This window comes from Dysidea avara, chromosome 8 (assembly GCF_963678975.1).
Source record: "Dysidea avara chromosome 8, odDysAvar1.4, whole genome shotgun sequence".
NCBI lineage: Eukaryota > Metazoa > Porifera > Demospongiae > Dictyoceratida > Dysideidae > Dysidea > Dysidea avara.
This window is the reverse complement of record NC_089279.1, coordinates 22,667,674-22,685,221: the sequence shown is the minus strand read 5'-3', so window position 1 is coordinate 22,685,221 and position 17,548 is coordinate 22,667,674. Positions and strand designations below refer to the sequence as shown.

The 17,548-nt window shown below is 38.4% G+C and overlaps 1 protein-coding gene across 1 annotated transcript; it reads left to right on the top strand.

Annotated features, from left to right (window-relative positions):
* The first annotated feature begins 14,177 nt into the window (after window positions 1–14,177).
* On the top strand, window positions 14,178–15,774 carry LOC136263153 (neurotrypsin-like). The gene is made up of 3 exons (XM_066057657.1): window positions 14,178–14,508; window positions 14,558–14,766; window positions 14,819–15,774. Exons 1-3 carry the CDS (start codon window positions 14,375–14,377, stop codon window positions 14,947–14,949), a joined length of 474 nt encoding a protein of 157 aa, XP_065913729.1. The 5' UTR covers window positions 14,178–14,374; the 3' UTR covers window positions 14,950–15,774.
* The last annotated feature ends 1,774 nt before the right edge of the window (window positions 15,775–17,548 follow it).

The window sequence follows — 17,548 nt, the reverse complement described above, 5'->3', positions numbered from 1 at the left end:
CAGTAAACAGGCCATTTGCATTAGTTGTCACAAGAAAACATACTACCAAAAACCAACACATCTTTCTGGTTGAGTTACTAATTGTCACCCAGTGATTTCTGTTACTGTCATGTATAACTTGAGTGAAAGCACTTTCAACAATCAAATAATTCAATAGCCAACATCTTGAAATTTTGGTTGATCTACTTGTTCAATATTATATTGGTTAGCATTGATAATTGCAACATTAATCCAATCACCCGACAATACCACAGCTTTGTCCCCATCCATGAAGTGTAATTCATCAATCCAGGAATGGGTGTTTTCATCTTTGGACGATTCTCTGTATGTATCAGCAGTCTTTCATTTTGCAGGAGGATGCTGTTTCTTTTCACTGAGTCGTATACTTTTGAACAAGTTTTTAGAAGCTTCATTGACAGGTTGACTCGATGGATAGCTGTCCAAAAGGAGTGATCCACTGTGTGATGAGCCTTCCTCACTGTACACTAGATGATCTGAATGTTGGAGCAAACATAATAACTGTTAACATAATGATATTAACTACAAAACAAGTAAGGAAATATTAATCCTTTTTCCCACTAAAACATAAAAATGTACGGTTAATTGTTAGTATAGCAGAGCCCATATTAAAATGAGCTCTAAATAGAGTAGAAACCTAGTCAGCATGTTCTATATAATTTCATTGGTGTGAACCAAGCAGTCAAAGAAAAGTATTGAGAGAGAAAGTGGCAAAATGGGTACTACCATTAAATGTTTGTGTATCACCACCACAATGTGATACTGCAGTGCATCAAAAAGCTACTATCAATGCTATTCTTGTCCAAAAAAGTAAGCAATGACATTTTTTTGTTGGCCTTGCCATTTTTTTCCTATCTAGTACATAACTACAGGCTACCAACACTTCAGTAACTCCACCACAGGCTTAGCAAACCCATGCAGCACGAAAGAGATTTGATAAAATTTTAACTTAACTTTCAGCCACTAAAACTATCACCACTAGTGTTCATTTTGCTCAATTGATGGTAAATCCATTCTAAAGTTAGTATTAGTATTAGGTTTACAAGTAAGGAGGCTCAAGGAGCCTGTAAAGCCTGATCTTTACAAAGTTGTTGCATTTAAGAAGATTATAAAATTGTAGCTAGGTTTGGAGCAGTCAGGCTGTTCCGTTGAGAGACAACATGTCAAACAAACACACACTCACCACTTTTACTGATACCCAAAAGATTCTTGTCCACTCACGTAAGTTTTCAAATTCTGTGTTAGGGCCATACTTATTGCAACATACAACAGTACTAAATTTCTCTTTCATAAATCAAGCCAAAAGTTCAGTTTTCAACTGAGTGGCCTTTGTTTATAAAACTCTGAATCTCTCATCAAAATCACGGAGATCTGCTATAGTACCTAAAATGTAATTCTCAGTCCTACTTAGCTCTGGTCTACCACACTGGTTCTGGCGTCCAGGTTGTTTTCCACTCTGGTTCTGCCGTCGGAATTGCCTTCCATTCTGGTTCTTCCTGCTATAGAGGAGCTCACCTAATATCGGATGGGCTCCAATATCGGACGCCATTTTTCCTAAAATACAGTGAACATTCAAACATTCTTCACATCTCCAAGTAGGCCAATGCTTCATCAACTTGTGTACCAAGTTTCAGATCTCTCGGGTTCTTGGTCTCGGTACAGCAGTCTCTTGAAGACAAGTCCGAATTGTACGTAAAATCGGAAAAAAATGCTCAATTCAAGGACAGCCATTGTTTGCAGATCACACTTGCATTAAATCAAAAATTGCATACCTTCAGATTGTAGGGCTACTCATTTACTTTCTAAATATGTATGGTTTATTTCATTTAAAGTATTGTACTGATGAGTTATAGACCAAAGAAAAGAGGCTGTCACTGGAGCAATAATCGCCCTAACTCAAAATTGTAATCAATGCTTTGAAAATATTTTAAAGTGGATAATTGCATACAATTAATCATTTACAAGTTGTCAAGCAACTTTTCCAATAAACTCACTGTCCTCCAGACTTAAAATATTACAGGAATACCAAAATCCTCTAATAGAGCAGTCAAATACCCTAATATAACAGTCACCAATTTTTTGCAAAAAGGTGGTGTAAATCAATTCTACATAATGCTGATATGCTTAAAATGTGGTTCTACGTACTTTTCGTTTTAGAGTTTTAGGCTTTCAGCTGAAATGATTGACTTTTTATGTTAGAGTGTTTTGACAGCCATATTAAAGATTTTGCTATTTCTGCAGTCAAGTCTGCAGTATTTTATGCCTTTATAGTGTTGGATTTGCAGGAACTAGTGTTTAACAACTTTCAGTACACAATCGAAAACAATCATCCACCTTGTATGCATTTTCAAACCATTTTTTCTGATTTTGAGCAAAAATAGCTAGGGCGATTATTGCTCCAGTGACAGCCTCTTTTCTTTGGTCTATAACTCATCAGTACAATACTTTAAATGAAATAAACCATACATATTTAGAAAGTAAAGGAGTAGCCCTACAATCTGAAGGTATACGACTTTTGATTTAATGCAAGTGTGATCTGCAAACAATGGCTGTCCTTGAATTGAGCGTTTTTTTCGATTTTACGTATTATTCAGACTGGTCTTCAAAAGGTTGCTGTACCGAGATCAAGAACCCGATAGATCTGAAACTTGGTACACAAGTTTATAAAGCATTGGCCTACCTGGAGATGTGCAGAATGTTTGAATATCCATTGTAGTTTAAGAGAAATAGCGTCCGATATTGGAGCCCGTCCGGTATTAGGTGAGCTCCTCTAAGCACCGTTTCTATAACTACAGCAAAGACTGAATTCACCACTAAAAGACTTCTTTGCATTCGTCACCAACTCATCTTCTTTATCTTGTGTTCCCTCGTGTTGTCACCAGATGACAGCTGCAGGTCACGTGATAAAATCCCACATTAGCATAATTCGAGGCACAATTATAGCCGAAAGGCTAGTTATCGGTTACAAGAAACAGCTGGCTTGTTTTGTTTGTCACAAAAGTAACATAGTAGCTATAGTGTTTGAAAGTGATTTAGAGGATATATCTAGGCACTTTAGGCGTTCCGTTCCGGAGAATAATGCCACGGAATATGCCATTCCGTTCCGTGCCGTTCCGTGGAATAATGGTAACCTCGCATACACGCGGTTAGTCTCGCGGCGCCCCACCCTAAAAAGAGGGTCTGGTGAAACTGTGCATGTACAAAAAGTTTGGCGCTGCCGGAATGTTGGAAGCTCCAATCAGATCGCTCCATTTCAAATTGATTATGTAATGTGTACATTTCAAAAGATTCGGGGAGATTAGCGGCTTACGGTTAATTACATCCGGTGACTCTGCTGCTTAAACTCATTGAGAAAACAGCCATACAATTCTGTTGGGTTCGTTTTAATGTTGAATAAATAAAGTAGCGCTATTGGTTTGGTGATGCTGTAAGCGGATCTGGTTGAATGGATGTTGTGACGTAAACAGTGCACTTACGTAACACGTAAAACGTCATCCAATAAACATTCCAGAGCTCAAACTTTTTGTACAGTTTCACCAGACCCTCTTTTTAGGGTCGGGCGCCGCGAGACTAACACGCGGTTAATCAGTGTGAATAGATGTGGCACTTTGTACACTAGCCCCATTTATTTCACTCCTCCTTTCGTTACTGAACCTCCACTCCTCTTTTCGTTACTGAACCTCCACGAAGAGCTGAGTACATCAGTATTGTCGGCGACTCTTTAATATCCATTCGACGTTCTTCTTCAAGCGGTGTAGACTCTACGTATCTTAGTTTCAAATCAGTTAAGTACGCTTCGCCGCTCCATTGAAATCCAGTTACAAATATTTAGTAGTATTCAGTTTCAGTCCTCTCAAGACATGGACTGCCATCAATAATAATATTATTGTGACTGGATTTTGGAAAAACGATCCAAATCGCACATTAGAAGTTTCGAGATAAACGGTTTTAAAGAGTTGAAGGCAGCATAACTCTCCAAGGATAGCAAGCACGCGTATGAAATTTACACAAAAGATGCATCAATCTGTTACCTTTCAAGCCACTTCCAGTACTTGTAGCTGCTTGTACAGTTTCCCGCCAAATAAGATAGAAAATCTGAGCAGTTGGACGAGCGAAGTAGTATCACGAGTGCTCACAAAGGGGTGGAGGCTGGGGGTGGAGGCTGGGGGTGGAGGCTGGGGGTGGAGGCTGGGGGTGGAGGCTGGGGGTGGAGGCTGGGGGTGGAGGCTGGGGGTGGAGGCTGGGGGTGGCGGGGAGGGCAAAAGATGGGCCTCAAAATGGAGGCAGACCACGATTGGAGCCCAGACACGAGATTACAGGGCTGTGCTGGCTCCTTAGTGGCTGATATGTAGCAAAATCTACAGAGAACACGTCTGGCCAACATTATAAGGCTGTCCACCAGTAAACCACCGATTCTTGCCAAGCCAGGTCCTTCACAAGGCCTGAAACTGCCATTTGGGCACTCCACACCACCCAGAAAAGACGTCTATTAAAACCAGCCTCGTGTAGTTTGAGTAGTGCTGAGGGTCATAACTTGTAGTACGATAGTGTAGCTATCCACTGGTGGTGTTAGTTTGATTTTGCCTGATGTGCGATTTGGTTCGGTTCTGTAAAATCTGGTCACAATTAATAAACCGCGTATCACGTGTATTCACTTGAGGTGTTACAGGGACTTTCCAAGAGATTTCCCCTAAATAGGCCACGTGATCATTGTCGGTCAAGTGGGACTTGTTCTTGGTTATGGCTCTACAATGTGGTACTCGTACTTTAATGTATTTTAGTGTTTAATAATATTATACTTCCCTCTCAAGACATGGACTGCCATCAATAATAATATAAATTGTGCATCAAGTGTGTTCACTTTTCACTTGAAGTGTTACTGTGCAGGGTCTTTCCAAGCGATATCCCCTAAATAGGTCATGTGATAATTGTCAGTCAGGTGGAACTTATTTATTTCCATTAATGCACCATGGAGCTTGTGTTGTGGCTTTCATTAATTGACCATTATGCACATACCATGGTGCAACAAAGTTTGTAACAATTTGCTGGAATGTGGTTCATGGTTTGCCGGTATGAGCTTGCGTTGTGGCTTTTAACTTTTGTAACAGATTGCTTGAATGTACATATGCATGTGGTTCGTGGTTGCCAATGATTGTGTATATGAGTTGGGGTTGTTCCACACAGCTTGCACAATATTCAGATGTCTGCATGACGACACAAGGTTAAGTGAGACCTGTAAAAGAGCAAGCAGGCGCTGAACTTAACCTTAAATTACACACACGTGCAACTAACCTGGAACATCAGTCGCAACACCAAAGACACTTGCTTGGATATCCTCATGGCTTAACTATGGAGTGACATGTGTAATTAACCAGCACTAAACAGTATCTACAACACAATTTTCTTTTCTACAATAACTTTTTAGCTCCAAGTAAAGGCACTACCATCTCTCCTACAAGAGCATTTCACAAGAGATGTGATATTAACTTGAGTACAACCAATATGTGGTGTATGTTTGTGAACATGTGTATAATTATAGTGTTTGCACATATTTTGTGTGCGTCTTGTGTTTGTATATGATTAAACGTGTGTTTGTATGTGGTGAAATAAAAATAATAGTATGATGTTTGTGATCTCTTTCATAACCCTTAGCAAAGCATCTAGCTACTTTACAAGTGGCAAACCAAGTTGATAGGTCGTCCTCAGGGCACTATGGCAGTGGTCATAGTAGGTTTTATTCATTGACAAGTACAGAATGATTGATATACTCCAATAGAACAGTCAAACAATAAATACTCTAATAGAACAGTCAGGCAATAAAATACTCTAATAGAACAGTCATTGAACAATATAGCTGAATATTTACATCTCTGTCTGAAAGCACTCCCAGATCCCAGATGCAATCTCAGAGTTGCTATTTCAAGATGGTGACACACTGACATTCCCCAAGATCACCTAGAAAAGCATGCTTTGCAAATAAGTGCTTTACACACATCTTCGGTAACCCTGACTGTAGCATTATTGCTTGGCATGACCAGTAATTTCCACTGGCCCTTGTCCTAATAAAAAATTATCAGCTACTATAGGAATGTATGTTATATGCTCACCACCTATCAGCAGATTTCTGTTTGGTTGCAACACTTCTACAAGGCAGAATTCATCATACACCCCCCATGGCTTGAACATTGGGTCTGTAAATTATATAACTGACAAAAATTAGTGTTATCCCCCAAAAAACACCTTCGCTGTAAAAAAAGGTGCATCCAAGAAACTACAAGTATCTGTAACCCCATGTAAAACAGATAAGCTGTAGAAAAACACTCCATGAAATTAATGGGTAACTGAAAGAGCTGATATCTAGAGCGGCCAAGAATCAATAATGTCACTACAACTGACTATGATTACCAAAGAATACTTTGGCTGTAAAACAGGCAAATAAAAGTAACTGGCAACCAAAGCAGCTGATATCTGAAGCGGCCAAGAATAAAAGTTAAGTTGATATAACTTACTACAATTATAAACTTGCAACATTGAATCCTAATCATTCAACTGTGTTCTATACATTCACCCTTGCTACATCCTAAATTAATTCTTTGTAACTCTAATTGGCTGGTAATTTGGCCGCCTTTTTCAATAGTCAGTGTAAAGAAAAAAAGGCGGCCAAATTACCAGCCAATTAGAGTTACAAAGAATTAATTTAGGAGGTAGCAAGGGTGAATGTATAGAACACAATTGAATGATTAGGATTCAATGTTGCAAGTTTATAATTATTCTTGGCCGCTTCAGATATCAGCTGTTTTGGTTGCCAGTTACTTTTATTTGCCTGTTTTACAGCCAAGGTATTCTTTGGTAATCATAGTCAGTTGTAGTGACATTATTGATTCTTGGCCGCTCTAGATATCAGCTCTTTCAGTTACCCATTAATTTCATGGAGTGTTTTTCTACAGCTTATCTGTTTTACATGGGGTTACAGATACTTGTAGTTTCTTGTACGCGCCTTTTTTTTACAGCAAAGGTGTTTTGGGGGGGGATTCATATTACACAACATACAGTAGATAGTTACACATTATTGTATGTGCAACATACTGTAGATTGGGAAATTTCCAAGTTATAAAATTGCCGTATGATTAAAATCCAAAGTATTTTAATTTCAAAAAGGTAAGATGCATCTGAAAATATATTAACGTGGAAACTTATAGATGCACATAATTACTTTTCCAAACTTACACCGCTACTAGCTATACCTACCAAAGTATATAACATGTACAGTCACTTGTCCCTGTTATTTCCTCTTGCTAGTATTTCATACTGTTTTCTCCTTGTCTTTACACCAGCTATAAGACCAACAGTGGAGCCTTGAGTCAGCAGAGTGCAATACAAATTAACCAGCCTGAAGATAAATGCTACTAACTGCAGGCCTGCCAACTCTCACGGATTTACCGTGAGTCTCACGGTTTTACTACCCTGCTCAAGGGCAGCAGATCGAATCTCACGGTTTTTGAGAAAAGTCGAGACCTTTTTTTTTTTTTTGGTCTCAGCATAGCATCTACCAGTTTTTTTTTTACTACACACTGCAATACTACAATAAAGGTACAGAAATCTCAAGATTTTTTTACTTTCCAGGTTGGCAGGCCTGTAACTGCTGCATGCTAGCTAGCTACATGCATGCATGCGTATAGAGATCCTCGCTACGTATAACCTATACATACAATAAATTATTACATTATCGTTCTGTCTTATTGTCTTGTTACATACACACAAGCGTATTATGAGAAGTCCCTCGGAAAGTCCCTAGTAATAGCTATGCTGGTGTCGTGTGTATACCAATCTTTTATGGCTGGCTCCTGCAAATTAAAAGAGTACTGAGCCACGAGCAAACTCCAGAATGATCGATTCTTTGTCCACCTCACTGTCAATCACTATTTGTATACATGCACATGTATGTGCTAATCTTCACAAGTGTAGCTACGTATGCTACACTGGATCTCCAGCTATCAGCAATCCTAGTCTCCGCATGCCCAGGCGCATCAGTGAGGGCCAGCTTGTGTTCTGACCAATAGGGTATATATTTATTACAAATGTAGTTAATTGCACTCAATTATGATTACTAACTTGTAAGCTTACACTACACTGTTAAAAATAAACAGTAACCAACACTCTGAGAGTTCCCAGTGTAGGGAGGATTTAACACCCCATGGAGAGTAACCAACACTCTGAAGAGAATAACCATTACTCTGAAGAGTAAGCAACACCACCTTCAGTGCATGTGTTACTCCCCAGTTACTCCTTTAGAGTAATGGTTACTCTCCAGGGGTGTTAAATCCTCCCTACACTGGGAACTCCTTGAGAGTTGTGGTTACTCTTCATTTTAACAGTGTAGGTACAGTGTAGGACAATTTGGTAGTAGAAAATTTTTCATGTGATTTAATTTCGTATAATGTCACGGTGGGGACTATTCTACGGAACGGAACGGAACGGAACGGAACGGAATGATGGACTAAACTACGGAACGGAACGCTTTCTCAAATTGATGCTTGCAACTTACCATTGCTGAAACTGCCCTTACGAGTTATCAGTGGCACCTCCAGTGGGTGATTAAACATAAGATAAAAAGAATTAAAGGATCGATTGTGGGTTCTTGTTAGTTGTCATTAGTAACGAAGTATTAATTGTGGGATGAGCTGTATCAGTGATGTTCATCCTTGGTTCATCTACAGATACACCAAGAAGGGCACTTTATGTGAGCTGGTTTGCTCATTTTGACTTTAGAAAACAGTCTGGGCCGGCTTTTCAAGTCATATATCAGTGTACAAATAAAGCAAGCAGGAAGACACTGGTAACAGGAAAGAGCCAGCTGAATTAAAACTTGAAGAATTTTGTGCAGTGTGAGAGGAGCAAATATTTTGGCAGATCGCAAAGGGGCTATATTCTGTGAACATCACTGAATTGTATGTGTGGAGTTATTAACAGCCGGTGCAGTGGACTAATGCTGTATTCAATAGTGAACTGATTTTTTCTGTTGCACAAATTTAAGGATATGTCTGACTGCTAGCCTTGAATCAGACCAAATGCCAAAACTCCAAGATCAACCAAATCTCAATTATAAGCCTAGCTATGCATGTGAAACCATGCCCATAGCCACCAGGCAAATGTGATTTGGACCAAGATGTGTGTGTAATTTCAATGTATCTAGTCAGACCGGAAATGGAACCCTCACATTAATTACATACCACCTAAGAATCCTAGGATTTCTTAAGTGTAACATTTCACATGCTTCACTTCAAACAAAACAGGTTAAATTTGTTCATTTATTTTCAAGTGATTCCCAGTCCAGCTGCATGGTCCATGAAATTACAGTGGGATCTTACAGTGTGGGCTGCTCTGTGTTGGATCTACTCTAGAGTTGAGATTTCAAGGTAGACTGCCAATGTACCGACACTGTTGTAGCATATTTAAGTGGAGGACAAATGAATACAGTAATGCTAGGTTATTTAAGCATACAAATTTTTCATAATGAAATTGATATCCCATTTTGATTTGTACCTCCACTTTGCAACATATTCGAGAACAAGAAGTTACCACCCTTTTAATCTCCAACCGCTGTCATTAAATAACCAAGATCTCACCAGTCCTTGTTTTTTTCCATCTACAATTTTGCTTTGGAACAATAATGATCTAAAGGCTCTCATTCATATTTAGTATTTAAATCTGTAATTCACCTTGTTGTAGTTTTACTAATTTTATTCTTCATTTCCTTTGAAGTTGTACAGTATAGGTAAACAAAGATAAATTTTCTCTCCCATCTTATTCTAGGACTGAGGAAAATTTAATTATTTGTATACAAGCAGGCTCAAAATTGAGAAAATATAAAGCAAGTGAATTAATATTATACAGTCAGTTTGCTTTTTGTGAATCAGAGACTTTACAATTACTTTAATTATGATGCAATGTAATTATGATGTAATTTTGGACTATAAAAACAGACTTTTTGATTGTAATTGTGCTGCTGTTTGCTGCTGTGAATTAAGATTGTTCTCTGCCTATGTGTGTTGAAAACTGTGCTTTAGAGACTATCCTACCAGGGGAACCTTTTACATTTTGGATATTTAATGTCTCCAACTGTAACAAAAATTCAATGAATCCATGCATACATCTCATCGCTGGTTGTCTGAACATTCTGCAAGTGATACCTCACTCAATCAACCATATATTCTGTTTATTAGACTGAATAAAGTCATGATCACCTTGTCACCAGTAACTTTCTAGTTAATTTCTCTGTGGATATTACGCTCTGAAACTGAAGCAATTGAGTGGTCTTCTAAACTATTTATCTTGTCAAGATCACCAGAAGCAACTGACATCCAATCAGCTACTGTACTGTAGTAACAAAACTTGCCTTGGTCATGCAATAAATGAATTGAAGAGACCTGCTTGATATATCAGGTAATAGAACAATGCACTGCATGAAACAGCTATTAATATTTTATTATTATCCTATTCCATTTCCTGGAAGTTCCACTGATGAATGCAACTTCAGCAATGATAGCGGCTAGACAAGCTGTAAGTTTTGATTCAGAAAGCATTCCATTCTGTAAAATAGACCCCATCCTGGATTCAACTCACTACTCAGGCTAAGATATCTGACATTATGTAGTCCACTATTCTGTTAATGAATCATTGATGTTCACACAATATAGCCTCCTTGAGGTATCTGAATGTTTGCTCTTCACACACTGCACAAAATTCCTTTAGATTCTGTTTAGCTTGACAGAGTTGATTCAGCTTGTCACCATACTTGTTTCCATTGTAGTGTAGCTACATACTGCCGGATTTATGCCTATTAGAAAGGCTGAGCCCCAGATTGTACATTCTAAAGTCGAAGTAAGCAAAAACAACTCACATATTGGCAAAAACAAGTCATGCATTAAGTTCCCTACTTGATACATCCGAAGATAAACAGCAATAAGGTAATTAAGTGCGCCTAATTCCGGACAGTTCCTAACTCCGGACACTTCCAATGTTTGGCGTCATATCTCCAAAACTATCTGCAGCATTTACTTGAAATTTTAGGTGGTTAATGCTTCATATACAATGATACTGTTATCCTAAAATCAGCTTAAAAGTCCTGGTAGTTTGTCTAAACCAGGTGATTATTTATTGCCGTGTGTGGCAAAATTATCAAAAATTCTTCGATAATCACTGCTTATTCTCAACCTCAAAGAGCTATCTGGCTAATTCTCATACAGTACAGAGGGACAACTATGAATTACCACTGTACCAAGTTTCGTTTGCAAACAATCAGCCAAACACTTTCTATGGACGATTTTCTAAGAGCCAGTCTCCTTGAAGCTGCATAAATATTTGCGTAAATACACCTAGATTTGAAATACCCATAACTCAGCAACGAAAGGTACTATGACTCTCAAATTCGAGTATGAGGTGGGCAATAGATGCAAGTTTAAAGTGGCGGTGTTTAAAATTCGAAATCAACTTCGAAAGTGCTGTACCAGGCGTGATAAAAAGTGTCCGGAGTTAGGAGCATGCGCAAAATTTACACATAGTTGAATTTTGGAGCGCAGCTCCTCGACGGATGGAGATATTTTGATGAAACTTGTAGGACTGATGCACCATAGGATAGGCTTTATCACCATATTTTAAGGATTGAGTAATTCGCTTGCATGGCGGAGATATAGCACCGAAAGCAAACACTGTCCGGAGTTAGGTGCACTTACCTTAACCCACAATCGACCTTTATCTTTCTTGGGGTACGTTTGTTTAGCAGCTGGAAGTGCCACCGATGACTTGTACAGCAATGGTAAGCTGCAAGCTTCAATTTGAGAAAGCATTCCGTTCCGTAGTTTAGTCCATCATTCCGTTCTGTTCCGTTCCGTTCCGTTCCGTAGAATAGACCCCACCTAATGTCACTGCATTTGAAATTTTTTTTAAACGGAAATTTCCCGATCTACGTTACTCATCTTCTCCGGGTGTTCTGCAAAATAGTTCTGGACAAATAGTAGACTAAGTGCATCTGACTCTTGGTCCACAGTGTTACCCTGGTTACCAAAAACCACTTGCCCAATAAATATTTTCATTGGCACCATAAGAACTTCAGGACAAACTATTCAGCCCTGTTGTTCTCTCACCACACTCATGCCATGGACCCATAGTTATAAAAATACTTTAAATCATTGCAAATTAAATGCTTACTACAGTGGAACCTCAGTTATCCGGACCCCACTTATCCGGATTCTTGGTTATCTGAATTATGGAAATGACTGCTCTATTAGAGTAGTGACTGTTCTATTGGGGTAGTTGAAAATACTAAAAATTTGATTATGCTATTTTAATGTTACTTATACACGGTTTCAGAAATACAGACTTTTCAGACTTATGGACCACCTCTGGTCCCAAGGGGTTCGGATAACTGAAGTTCCACTTTAATAGGCTAATAAATTAGACACATCGACGAATAGGAATTAAGTGATTTAGTAATCTGTCAAACCCTTAATAATGCCCTCACTGTGCTTGGGATGCTACAGCCTTGGACCTTTGGGATTACTAAATCACTTTGTTCCTTTTATCTTGGTGTCCAACCATTATATATTAAATGCATGTCTATTAAGACTCATCAGTTTAGGATTAGGCAATATTACAATTCAATGTCATGTAATTATTATGCACCTGTAAAAGTTTCGCCCCACCTATCCCCATGCAGGCAAAAGGGGAATAATGAAGGAATTAGAAAAGATTATTCCTCAGGTGTGGGGGTTTAGGCAATAAGACAGAGATACTGAAATGGAGAAAGGAAAGGAAATTTTCCCCTTTGCCCGCATGGAGGTACATAGGTGGGGTAAAACTTTGGTACGTAGGTACATTATATGCTGTAATACAATTATTGCGTAATTCATGAAATGGTTTAACTGTGAGACATAGATGGAGATTATGTGACCATTATTACCATAATATAGCATGTGATATGGTTGATATAAACCTTTTACTTATGTGAACTTACGAGGCTAAATGCATACAATAATTGTGACCTAATTTTAGAAAACCATTGATTTCCACACATTTTTCAAAATTTATTTTAATGGTTCTCTGTTGTTTATGGACAGATTAATGGACTGGCGAAGTTTCAGCTTTGTAGGGTGAGTAGTGCAGGAGATACAGCAATAGATAACCGAATGAGAAATTGTACAGAAACTATCAAGAAAATAATCTATACACAGGCATTTACATAAACAACTATAACTTGCTGATAAGCAACGGTACACAGAGTTGAATCTTGTCTCACTTTGTTCAATGTGAATTTGTGAATTTATCAAGGTATAGTTTTTGCCCAAGATAAGTTTTTGTGTTCAAAGAGGAAGGCATAGAAAAATTGTTGATAAACTGTTTTGTCACTGCAATGTAAACAAACGTTTGTAACTCTGAAACCAACTCATGTATGAAGATCAAACAAAGATTTTTCTAACTCCCTATGAACAGGCGAACATGATGATGGTAAACACGATTTATTGATTGGTGTGCTAATTCACCAACTAGAGAGGCGATAAAAACATGCATAAATTTTTTTCTGGAACTTGCATTTTTCACCCATTGTTTTTGAATGTGTTTTTGTTGTAAATTTCTCTTGTGCATAAATTGACGGTTTTCCAAAATTCAGTCACAATTGTATTGTGACATGCAGTTATGTGATGTTGGTTATTTATTGAAAAATTGCCAAACCCTATATATACACTAATATTGTAGGTATGTACATCATGATGAATCTTACTAGGCCTGCATGCATTATGCTGGAACAATTTTGCTAATAATTGGTAGTGAAAAGAATCAGGTAATATCGAGACGAGGTCTAACATTTATTCATTATGTTGACCATCCCACTTTTTAATTGTGAACTATTCTAAGTTATCAGTGTATGTGATAGTATGTTGTGTGGCCAAGGAAAGCTAATGCATCCGGGTGTGCACAAATCTGTCCAGCAGTCTTTGAGATATGCTCCTTCAAAGTTCATCTTCTTTTCTTTCCACTTACAAAATTGCCATAACTCTCACAAGCCTTATTGGATTCTTTTCAAATTTGGAGGGTAAAGAACATATTATAGCACAATTTGTGTACAGATTGATAGAAGTAGTGCAAAGCTACAACCATTTTTTAAACGTTACAGGTATAATTTTTAAAATTCATTATTGCCTAAACCGTAGTGTTAAAAGTGTTTACAATTTATTGGCACTAAATAATAATTTGCTATAATTATTTAGGTGTACTTAGCTTATATTAATGTACACCATATACATTAACACTGCACACTGTACAAATGTAAATGATATAAATATCTATCTAAATACACTGTATGCTCTCAGCCAATAATCCTCCTCCACTTCATCTAACAAATGGTCGTAATCAATATGAAGGTCGTGTTGAGGTGTTCCATAATGGAAAATGGGGAACAGTTTGTGATGATGACTGGGATGTAGTGGATGCCAGGTACAAGTGTTTAAGGTTTAAATTTTCGAAATTGTCTACTTTTATGTAGTGTTGTATGCCGTCAACTTGGATTTGGTGATGCTCTCAATGCTTACACAGATAACTACTTTAGAAATGGAAGTTTTCTGGTTCCCATTTGGTTGGATGAAGTACAATGTACTAATAGAGACCGTTATTTGTCTGAGTGTAGTCATGATGGCTGGGGAAACAACAACTGTGGACATCATGAAGATGCTGGTGTTGCCTGCACTGGAACAGGTCTGTTATAAACAACTTTCTGCTATAGAGTTGTGCATGTGCTATTTTATAGTTGAAATTTGCACTGAAGGTGACATTTGTCTTGTTGATAGTTCTAACAATTATGAAGGTCGTGTGGAAGTGTGTCATAATAATGTATGGGGAACTGTCTGTGCTTATCCTGGAGTAGAAATGATGGAATAGTTGCTTGTCATCAACTGGGGCTTGCGTTTCTATATACAACTGTCTCAAATGGACCAAGAACAAGACCAATATGGTTGGACAATTTACTGTGCACAGGATCAGAGACTCGACTGATTGATTGTGTCCATGATGGATTTAATTGGGACAATCAATGTTATTATAAAGATGCAGGAGTATTTTGTAGTTGTAAGTATCAAATTGTATGATGTGAGCATATATCACACTTAGTGGTGCTCAAACATGGGTGTGCCTGTAGAGCAATGCATTACTGTGGACTCTAAAGTGTGACTGTTTGCTTGCTTTATTTACTCAGTCAACCTTGTAAATCCCTGGAGTGACTTAACATATTTACATTGCATCTGTGTATCAAACAGTGCAGTAGTACTGTTTAGTAAAGTCCCCCCCTAAATTGATGGGCACTGCCCAAAATACAGCAGATAAAAACCATCATAATCATAACCACTACAGAATAGTCTTGCTTCAAAGTCAGTGTTAAAAGCAAGAAAACAGACATGATTGGATTGATTTTTTTTTTAATTGCCCAAACCCGATTTTAATTTGCCAGCCAGCCAGCCAACCAGCCAGCTCGCCAGCCAGCCAACCTGCCTGCCTGCCTGCCTGCCTGACTGCCTGCCTGCCTGCCTGCCTGCCTGCCTGCCTGCCTGCCTGCCTGCCTGCCTGCCTGCCTGCCTGACTGCCTGCCTGCCTGCCTGCCTGCCTGCCTGCCTGCCTGCCTGCCTGCCTGCCTGCCTGCCTGCCTGCCTGCCTGCCTGCCTGCCTGCCTGCCTGCCTGCCTGCCTGCCTGCCTGCCTGCCTGCCTGCCTGCCTGCCTGCCTGCCTGCCTGCCTGCCTGCCTGCCTGCCTGCCTGCCTGCCTGCCTGCCTGCCTGCCTGCCTGCCTGCCTGCCTGCCTGCCTGCCTGCCTGCCTGCCTGCCTGCCTGCCTGCCTGCCTGCCTGCCTGCCTGCCTGCCTGCCTGCCTGACTACAGTCACAAGACTAGAGGCCAAGTGAAGCAGCACACAGCCACTATTTTGTGCCACAACAACAAACTTACTGGTAGCATGTGCCTTTTCTGTTTGACGAGTGTCTGCCTTCTGCTCTATACCTTTCTTTTCATCTTCAATTATAAGGTCATGTTTTTCTAACCATACCATTAAATCCATCTCTGCATCGATAGTTTCCTTAGAGGAACGTTACAAAACTGTTTGATTTACTTTAGTAACTGTAAGTGGAGTAGATACATGTAGCTGCATTAATATATACAGATATATACATAGAACAATCACATGGACTAACCACTCCTCATAAATGTTTATATAGAACATGCTGCTGCACTCTTAATGATCAGAGTATGCTGTGACCATGCTCTTTTATACAGTAGCAAACCGCACCCCTTAATGTATTGCACAGCTCACTCAAGACAATCAGAAGATCAAGATACTTTAATAAAAGAGTCACAGCCACATGTTTATAACATAACTATGCGAAAAAGTTAAACTAGTACAATTAATTTAAAAATGATTCAGAAGTAGGGTTCCAGCAATAAAAAGTAGTGAAACAGGATATATGAATGATGGTATATTAAGGCAACTCAAACAATTATGTAAATTTGTTCCTCACATTGCATGTGATAGCTGGTGCATATTTATTGTCAGTGTTACTATTCTCTGTTTATCTGCAGCTACTTATGGTGTATTACATCTTGATAATGGTACTAGTTTACAGTCTGGTACACTGATGTTTCAGCTTAACAATGGTACATGGGGTACAGTGTGTAGTAATGGATTTGACCAGAATGCTGCTAATGTAACTTGTAAACAGTTACGGTATAATTATGGAGACTATGCAACATGGTAAGCTGCAGGTTTAACACACCTAATAGCTTTGAATGCATCAATATAATTATGTGAATAGAGTACTGTATAGCACAAAAGTTAATTTATATATATTTATTTAATTATTATTGTTGCTTGGCCATCCCATGATGTACAAATAATATAATTTACAGGAAAAATTAGATGCATTTTACGATTCACTAGCTTACAGTTCATCAAAAAATTCCAAATCTAAAATTTTGCATTTACTATACGTATGCTCTCTAATATACTCTCTAATAAGTTTAAGCAAAATTTTCCTATGTCAAATTTTGTGCTATACAATTTTTAAAATTGTCTTTCTAATAATTTATGGTAACAATATTACATGCATGATTTTACTCACATACATAATATTATATGGATATATCTACAATCCATTCATTGTGTTTCATTATACATAACTTGTAAGAGTAATGGAAATGCATATGAAGTTAGTATCAAAAGATGCCTTCTCAGTAGTGCTGATTGTTCCAATATCAGTTGTTATTATAGTTCCAGTCCTGGGACCATAACCATTATAATTATAGTTACAGTTAGTTTTCACGGGCATACCTAGTGGGTCACCAGTGGTTTCAGGCCGCTCGAAACATTGAGAAGGTTACCAGAATTTGGAATCTATCATTAAGTAGAATACATTTTATCTTAATTATAAGTAATGGTTTCTCACATGGTAGCAACATTTGTGGCATTGTTCTGAGCAATGATTTTAGTAGATGAAGATA

What these genes read in the sequence shown, in the direction of transcription:
- LOC136263153 (XM_066057657.1), top strand. Translation starts at nt 14,375, where the DNA reads ATGCTCTCAGCCAATAATCCTCCTCCACTTCATCTAACAAATGGTCGT. An exon ending in TGGGATGTAGTGGATGCCAG is followed by an intron (nt 14,509 to 14,557) that starts GTACAAGTGTTT and finishes ACTTTTATGTAG; the next exon opens with TGTTGTATGCCGTCAACTTG. An exon ending in TGTTGCCTGCACTGGAACAG is followed by an intron (nt 14,767 to 14,818) that starts GTCTGTTATAAA and finishes GCTATTTTATAG; the next exon opens with TTGAAATTTGCACTGAAGGT.